Here is a 9,498-nt window from a genome sequence, read left to right as displayed (position 1 = left end):
GTGACGTAGATATGTGGGGGCGTGTTAGAACGAGCCGTTTTAGGTAGGTGTGGCTGACTCTTAACTTTTATAAAGAATATCTATTTGGATTTGAGACTTTAGTCTTTGCAACTTTACAGATCTTCTTTATGCACCAAGAGCTTGTAACACTCCAAAGAGAAAGGACCCCATCATATGACCCCTTTAAGTACATCTTTATAAGTAATTTCATAATTCTGTTGCTTTTAAAAAATGTGTGCTGCCGAATTTACTGATAAGCATTACTATTTTCAGACACTTACTTATAAATTTAAACTACACTATATTGAATTGCATTAAATGCACTTAGTTTACCTTAAGAGTGTTTTAACCCACTTAATTAAAACTTCAGTTAAGTATGTATTTCATAATCACTTTTATTGTCTTATAGACGGTTCAAGCATTTATGGTAAACTAAAATATACTTCAATGTCATTTCTATTGAAACTTACATGTCATGTATTTAAATATATTTGTAAGTTGCAATTTAATACATTTTAAATATATATAACAGAGTTTACTATGAGTACTTTTCATGTTAATCAACACATCAAAATAAGTGTGCTGATTACTAAAGATGATTAAAACAATGATTTACAGCAAAACCTTTAATTTGACATTATTACAAAGTGCACTTTTTAAAAGTGTTAAGAAACAGTCATGAAAGTCTACACTCATTAAGTCCACAGAAGTGTTTCATTCCTTTATTATCTGCAAGTACAAGTTATTTTTTTTTAAATGCATTTTTAGGATTATAATTAGGTGCACTTCTTTTTCACAAGGATATATGCTGTCAAAATAACAGCATTGCTGTAATTACATCAGAATCAATTATTCTGGACTTCATTTTTATTCTGCCTAATTTAATAGTGCAGTCACATCCATAGCCTAAAGGACTTTCGTTTCCACATAGAGCAACAGTTGGGAGAATTATTTGTCAACCAATCACTGGAGTTCTATGATGCCGTGAAGCTGACCAATGACAGCAACCAAAACATGGAACTCATCAATCAATGGGTGGCACAGAAGACAAACAAGAAAATCACTGAATTAATTGATTATGTGGATCCCGCCACCTCATTTGTTCTGTTAAATGCCGTCTACTTTAATGGTAAGTGACATTATATATCTGAATACTGTACCGGTGTAGTTTTTATGACACTGACTGTGTTTGTGTTTCTTTGTTTTTACAGGTAAATGGAAGACCGTTTTTGAATCCTCAAATAAATGGGAAAACTTCATGAAGGTTTCAGGTGAGGTCATAGAAGTGCCAACTCTCTACAGCTCCAAGTACAACCTTCAAATGGGCTACAACAAAAAATTACAGGCTGAGGTAAGTGTCGCAATTAATGTACAAAGGTCATTGTCAGGAAGCTGTGCCATTTGCATTTGAGAACATTTGACTTGATATTGATATTATTAACCAGATACTGAACTTCGTTATATCATATTAGAGATTTACCTTGTTTAGTGTATAAGGCAAATTAATATAAAACATAGTTTGTTTGTCTCTTCAGATTATCAGACAATTTGCATGCCAACTTTTTCACCATATCTAAAAATTATATTTAAAAAAGTGCTTTGATCTTTCATCAGTGAGACCATGTAATATATTTTACATAGTTCAGAGGCAAGTTTCTTCTCATCAAGCTCTATTATGGGAAAAAATATCAAAGATGAAAAAAAAATATATATAATAATAATTTGGCAAGAAACAGAATAATATTCCCTAGATACTTGTGTGGTGTAGATCAAGAAGTATTGACATCCTATAGATAGATAAATAATAAATTTAAAGCAGATAAATAAAAATTTAATAAAAAATGTTAAATTAAATAAAAAATATATAATTCAATATAGAAATATTTAAATAATAAAATATAATTAAAAGAAAAAAAATCCTTAATTTTACATTACAACAATGACACCATTTCCTGAAAATGAACTACAAGCACTTGTACTGTATTTGTACAAATACAAACACATACATTGTAGAACTATTTCTGCAGGTCGGAAAGTTCCCTCTTACGGGCAAAAACAGCCTGTACATACTGATCCCGCACAACGTCAGAAGAATCTTTTGTATTGATGGAAAATAATTTAAACGGAGAGTCCATTGAAGCAATGGTTTCTGAGATGAATACAATCCCATCCTAAACTGCTGAGGTCATACTGCCTAAAATTAAACTGACAGTGGACACACCATTAGAGGGCTTACTGAGGAATCTGGGTAAGTATGTCTTTTTTTTTACTCCAAAATGCTGGAAAGTGCTAGAATGTGACATTTAAAGGGAAAGTTTACACAAAACTAAAATTCTGTCATCGTTTACTCATCTCATTCCAAACCTGTATGCTGTTTTCTCAGTAGAACACAAAAGGAGATTTTTTTTTTTTAGATAAATAAAAATTTAATAAAAAATGTTAAATTAAATAAAAAATATATAATTCAATATAGAAATATTTAAATAATAAAATATAATTAAAAGAAAAAAAATCCTTAATTTTACATTACAACAATGACACCATTTCCTGAAAATGAACTACAAGCACTTGTACTGTATTTGTACAAATACAAACACATACATTGTAGAACTATTTCTGCAGGTCGGAAAGTTCCCTCTTACGGGCAAAAACAGCCTGTACATACTGATCCCGCACAACGTCAGAAGAATCTTTTGTATTGATGGAAAATAATATAAACGGAGAGTCCATTGAAGCAATGGTTTCTGAGATGAATACAATCCCATCCTAAACCGCTGAGGTCATACTGCCTAAAATTAAACTGACAGTGGACACACCATTAGAGGGCTTACTGAGGAATCTGGGTAAGTATGTTATTTTTTTTTACTCCAAAATGCTGGAAAGTGCTAGAATGTGACATTTAAAGGGAAAGTTTACACAAAACTAAAATTCTGTCATTGTTTACTCATCTCATTCCAAACCTGTATGCTGTTTTCTCAGTAGAACACAAAAGGCTACATACAGAATACTATTTGACATGTGATATTTCAGTTTTTCTTTTTTAATAAATCTGCAAAAATGTCAACAATTCTGTGTTTTTCTGTCAATATGGTGTGCTGTGTGTACATTAATGAGGAAAAAATATTAACTTAAATGATTTTAGCAAATGGCTGCAATATAACAAAGAGTGAAAAATGTAAGGGGGTCTGAATACTTTCCGTACCCACTGTATATACACGATCCCATTTTCCATACAACATACATATTACCAGAAAATCCTGCACTACAAGATATTCCAAGTCACAGTTTAACTTTTTGAGAAGAAAATCAGGAATGAGATGAGTGAATCATTATTCACTGAAAATCTTCTGAAACATTTCGGCCTGGTTCTCACTCAAAGCTATGATATGTCTTCAGATAACTTAGAATTTAGTGCAAGAGTCATATGGACTATTTTTATTATATGTTTATAATTTTATGGTGCTTTTAGTCCTTTTTGGCAACAATGAATGGTTCTTTGTATAAAAAGGAAGCATTTACACTTTAAAAGTTCTCATTTTGTATAAATCTCATTTTTGAAAGAAAAACAAACAAAACAAAAAAACAGCACGTGGATTTGGAACAAATGTGGATGAGTAAATCCTGACAGAATTCTCCTCACCTCTCCTCAGGTTTGTCAGATCTCTTCTTAAAGCCTGACTTGTGTGGAATATTTCCGGGGGAATCTAAATCATTTATCTCAGACATTCGTCATAGTGCCTTTCTCTCGCTGACCGAGAAGGGAGTGGAGGCCGTAGCAGCCACAAGCATCTCTTTTTCTCGCTGCTCCTCTTCTTTCGCGGCTCTACAGCCCTTCGTTCTGATACTGTGAAGCGATGAGGCTGGCGCTCCTCTATTCATGGGAAGAATAATTAATCCATAAAAAGAGAGAGATAAAAAAAGACATCACAACAGTGTTTCGCCACAAAAAAAAATAATGAAACTTTCTGTTCTACATTCATTCATTTATCACAAACAAATGCATTTATGTAACAATATCATGTTATGCATAGAATTAGAATGCATGCAGAACCTCGGTCATTAAAGATGAACTTTACATCATGCATTCGTTATTTATTTTCCATTACATGACAAGAAATCTGTTGCATGTATGAAAGACCTTTATAAGACTTGAATGCACAAAACTCGCTCCCATTTCCAACAGCCACCGTTGCACCAATTTATTTCGGAGATGCAGTTACAGAGACCGACAAACGATGGCAGTCACATCACATGTTCCACACAGACAGTCAATGAGGACATGTGAGCGAGACTTATGTTTGGCTGGCAGGTGGTGCCAGTCCATTATCTGAATGCCATGCTGTTCCATCAAAGGTAGCCTGGATTGTCCCAGTTCACTGAGCAAAATCAAATACCCTTAGATGGACCCATTTATGGATATTACGACAAACATAAGCACTGCAGATCGGTGGTCCATCAAAGCATATGTGACATTCACTTGGCATGCAGCTGATTAGAATACATTTTTTATAATTATACACCATTTAGGCCATTAATTTGATAACTCAAAAGCTGATTAGAATACATTTTTTATAATTATACACCATTTAGGCCATTAATTTGATAACTCAAAATTAACCCCCCCCCCCGGAACTCCAAGTTTGGAATGAGGGATGAGGGCCATGAAAGGACGAGGTTAACAATACGTTTTTGTGCAATTAAATGCCTAAAATGTCAAGGCTAGATGAAAAGTTGATGATTTGAATGTTATAAATAGCTAATAAATGCTATCACATGGATACGATTATAGCCAAAATCCCCACGCATGGCAAGAAATGTGCATCTTTTCACAGAGCTAACTGTCAGGACGACAAAGCAAATCAACCCAGATTTTGTGTTCTGACTCTTGTGCGACCCAAAGTTGTCCTTGACAGGTAGTTTGTCCTTCAAAGGCTTTGTTTGATTGCTAATTTAACCCCTAATGGGGCGTGCAGTTGTGCATGAGGCCTGCCAGAGGCGATTCACCCTCTGTACTGGCGGTTAGACCTCTAAACCAGTAGAGGGTGCCGGAGAGAAAGCGAAAAAGTCTGTCAATGTGCATCAGCACATTTTTTTTTGTAGACTATACAAACATTTAACCAAGACACATACAAAGACAAAACACAGACAGGGACATTCACACACACACACACACACATTCGCGTTGAGGTGACTGTCGTTTGGTTCTGCTCAAAGTGACAGGCGGCAGTTCTTGAGTGAACGCTTAAATCCATAGACAATTATTTTCATTGCTTTAGAGTTCCTTCATGTGCCGTCCTTTGTGCTTTGTCATGTTTTTGTCGGGCTGGAAGAGACTGTAAACTTTCATTCGTAACAAATCACAAAAGGTAAATACATAGGTACACATAGACATTTACAATCAGCTGGATGTGTTGTGCTTTGACAGTGTGCAAAATTACGGCACCACCAACTGTAACAAACACCAGGATGCTATTACACGTTTAACATGTAATAAACAATAACACTATAATATGGCATGAGCTCCTGTGGCATAGTCACAACACAGTACGATTTCACATTAGTGACGTGTAGACCAGAAAAAGGGGTCGATTCTTTGTGTGTCACAATCTGGGCTTGTGAACACACACTTGCTTCTTTCTCATCACAAAAGAATGTGACACTTAGCTGTACAATAGATTATTATGCTTTTTCTCACACATTAATATGGAACGTCATCATCATCATTCTCAGACTGAGCATTATTGCATTTCTTTATCATTATTACTCCATTATCTTTGTATTACTTAGCAGAGAATTAACATGTGTGTGCTTGTGTGTTAGTCACTGCTAGGGGCTCCTTGCTGTGTCAGTGTGTGCCAGTACTCCACTTTCTTTCCTTTGTATTTTAGACACTCAAACCAGTGTTTCAGTCTCTCTCCTTTTGCGTTAATCCCCAATTCAACGCCACCTGAGAAAGAGAGAGAAAGGGAGAACAATAGTTTACCAAATGAAAAATAGCCGGGCTGCATGATTATGACCAAAAACATAATGAATAATTACACTACTGTTTAAAAGTTTGGAGTTGGTAAGATTTTTTTTATGTTTTTGAAAAAAATATTTTATGCTCACCAAGGCGGTTTAAAAAAATATATATCAAAAACACAGTAAAAAGAGTAAAATTATTAAATATTATAACGTAACCACTTTATTCTAATATGCCGATTTCGTATTATTATCAATGTTGAAAAGTTGTGTGGCTTAAAATTGTTGTGAAAACAGATTTCTTTCCAGGATTCTTTGATGACTAGAACAGAATTGATTTCTAATTAGTTTAAATTATTATAATTAATTTAATGCATCCTTGCTGAATAAAAGTATTAATTTCTTTCAAAAAAAGAAAAAAGAAAAAAATTAAATCTGACCCCAAACTTTTGAACAGTAGTGTATTTTCCTTGATATTGTAATTGCATTTTTTTTTGTGTTAGGAAACTGCATGCTATATTGGTCTAATCTATTTTATTTTATACTGTTCATATTTTACCCTGGCTAGTAATTAGATGCCTATTTATCTATTTATAAGGATAATAAAACTGGGCGAAGAGTGATGAGCACACAACCTGTTTTAATACTTGCTTGTCTATATTCGCACATAAATCGCACATGAATATTTAATTAATGAGGTAAGCATTATGGTTGGATGTTTGTTGATAAGTAACTCAACGTTACATTCTAGCACATGCTATCCGCTTTTCAAAATTATAAGTGTAAAACATTGCTTAAATAGGTACAGTACATTCATGTAATTGTTTATATATATTATATACATATTATATATATGTATATATAATACAGTATGTATTTGACTGTGGCTTCTGAAGTTGAGTTGTTCTAGACACTTCAGCGCATTTCCTCAGTCTAACACCTGAGCTTGCTCTGAATAATGAAAGTGCATGTGAATATGTTGGTGGACACAAGCTGCGTTTCATTTCATCAGGCCCCTCATGTACTGAGATTCTGTCCCGCTTCGATCACTCCTACACAAACACACACACACACACCTCACATCAATACCGCATGCTCACGGCCACGAGCAAGCCATGACAAATGAACCCTACGCATGACATCCCTGCCATAGGGAATGAAAAAAAAGAAAGGAAATAGACAGGGAGCGGGTGAAAGAAAGCGAGTTGGAAAGATCCAAGAAAATGTTAAATAAATACTAAGCTTCATTTCACTTGTCAATCCGAGACCTGCATCCTCCGTGTGCCTTCACGCCTGGATGTCTCTCACAAGCCTCTCCATTCATTTACATCGCTTCATGTCTTTACACTTCTCTGTTGATGCCCCCCCGCCCCCAATCCATCCCCTCTAAATCAGTAACACTGACATCAATTACTCTCACTGTCCCGATCGTTACAGAGCGTTCGTGTCATTCAACCATAAATAAACATGTCATTGCACAAAGCTCAAGAGCCTTTCTGTTCTAGTCTCTTCCTCTGTTTCTTTTTATTAAGGGACAGCTGAGCCAAAAATGAAAATTCTGTCATCATTTACTCACCCACATGTCTTTTGAAACCTGTATGATCTTTTTTCTTCTGTGGTGCACAAAAAGCAGTTATTTATAGCAGAATGTCCAGGCTGCTCTTTCATTAAAAGTGAACAGTGACCACAGCTGTCGAGCGACACTTTCAGTAATAAACAACTTAAATTTCAGTCTGTTCCTCACACGAAGTCATCATGTATGGTTCACATTGGACTACTGTTTTGATCCTTTTGTGATGCTTTTTTTTTTTTTGGAGCTTGACAGCCCTGGACCCCATCCACTTTCATTGTATGCAAAGCACACATTATGGACATTCTGCTAAACTTCTCCTTTGGTGCTCCAAGGAAAGAAAAAGTCCTACAGATTGAGAATGACATGAGAATGAGCAAATGATGAGATTTTTTGGTGAACTACCCTTTATATAAAAATATTTTCTTATTCTGCTCAGGAAATGTGACATGCATGTTGTAACATTCGCGTCTACAAGAACAAAGCATCAAAACAAAACATCTTAAAGGAAAGATCATGTCAAAATAAGTTCAGCTCTATCTGCAGCATCTGTGGCATGTCAACAATACTAGAGACAATCATTTGACTTGTCGCTCAGTTTGCATTTACATTGGAAGTCTATGCAGCAAAGCATTCTGCAGACATGTTCAAATCGAATCACTCTTATATACATGGTATATAACAGGTATATTATATAACTCTATTTTTATACTTTTACTTGTAAAAGTTGTGTGTATATATACATACAGTGGGTATAGAAAAGAATCACCCCCTTTAAAATAATCATATTTTGTTGCTTTGCAGCCTGAAATGAAGATGGACATGGTTTTTGTTTTATCCAGCTGTATTTACTCAGTGCAACTTATAACATCAATGTGAAAGATATAACACCGACATGTCAGAAAAAATAAAATAAAAAAATAAATAAAAAAACAGAATGACTGAGTTAGAAAAAGGATCACTCCCTTGTGTCAGTATTTTGTTAAACCACCTTTTGCTTTAATTACAGCCTTTAGTCTGTTGGGATATGTCTCTGTCTCTACTAACTTTGTACATTTAGACTTTGCAATATTTGCCCACTCTTCTTTGCAGAACTGCTCAAGTTCAGTTAAATTTGATGGTGACCGTTTGTGGATGGCAGTCTTCCTCAGATTTTCAATGGGGTTTAATTCTGGGCTCTGACTAGGCCATGCAAGGACATTCACCTTTTTCTCCTTCCACCACTGTATGCTCAGTTTTGCTTTGTGCTTTGGGTCATTTTCATGTTGGAAGGTAAACCTTCTTCTCATTGACAACTTTCTGGCAGAGGGCAGCAGATTTTCCTCAAGAATTTGAAGGTATTTTTCCCCATCCATATTTCCTTCTATCCTGACAGGTGCTCCAGTCCCTGGTGCAGAGAAACACCCCATAACAGGATATTACTGTATCCATGCTTTACTGTAGGAATGCAGTTATTTTGATGGTGAGCTCTATTGGATTTCCGCCAGACATACTATTTGGTGTTGAGTTAAATAACTCAATTTTAGTCTTGTCTGCCTCAGAATCTTCAAGGTGCATTTTGGCAAAGCTCAGTCGTGACTGCATGGGGCCTTTCTTGAGGAAAATAATTAGAAATTTTTTAGTTTTTTGTATTCATCTCCTGATATGTGCCTGTCCACAATTTTATCCTGGAGATTTTTTGGTGGGTGCCCATAGTTGATTGTTTGCGCAGTTGCATTACCAAGGACTGAACTGCTCCAGGAAAGCTCTTTTTATGCTGAGCTAATCAAAATGACCACAGCTGATCACAGTTGAAAGTCAAATGGCTTTGTGTGCCATTAAGAAGGTAATTAGCAACACCAGATTGAGTTTACAACTGATCGAGTTTACAACTCAATGATTCTGTTTTTTTTCTGACATGTTGGTGTTATATCTTTCACATTGATGTTATAAGTTGCACTGAGCAAATACAGCTGGATAAAACAAAA

The 9,498-nt window shown here is 35.2% G+C and overlaps 1 protein-coding gene and 1 pseudogene across 4 annotated transcripts in view; one reads left to right on the top strand and one right to left on the bottom strand.

Moving 5' to 3' along the window:
• Positions 1-4,537, top strand: part of LOC107603031 (plasma protease C1 inhibitor-like) — a 10,772-nt pseudogene extending 6,235 nt beyond the window's left edge.
• A 19-nt stretch (positions 4,538-4,556) lies between these two features.
• LOC107603001 (double C2-like domain-containing protein beta) overlaps positions 4,557-9,498 on the bottom strand; it is a 79,575-nt gene continuing 74,633 nt past the window's right edge. For all 4 annotated transcript variants that reach the window (XM_016295687.1, XM_016295672.1, XM_016295678.1 and 1 more), the window contains one exon: positions 4,557-5,947. In XM_016295687.1, coding sequence (XP_016151173.1) covers positions 5,817-5,947 — 131 coding nt within the window. In that variant the 3' untranslated portion in view covers positions 4,557-5,816. The remainder of the gene's footprint in view (positions 5,948-9,498) is intronic.

Source organism: Sinocyclocheilus grahami, unplaced genomic scaffold (assembly GCF_001515645.1).
Source record: "Sinocyclocheilus grahami isolate Dianchi unplaced genomic scaffold, SAMN03320097.WGS_v1.1 scaffold16.1, whole genome shotgun sequence".
Lineage (NCBI taxonomy): Eukaryota > Metazoa > Chordata > Actinopteri > Cypriniformes > Cyprinidae > Sinocyclocheilus > Sinocyclocheilus grahami.
Note: the sequence above shows the minus strand (reverse complement) of the source record. Positions and strands in the feature narration are given on the sequence as shown.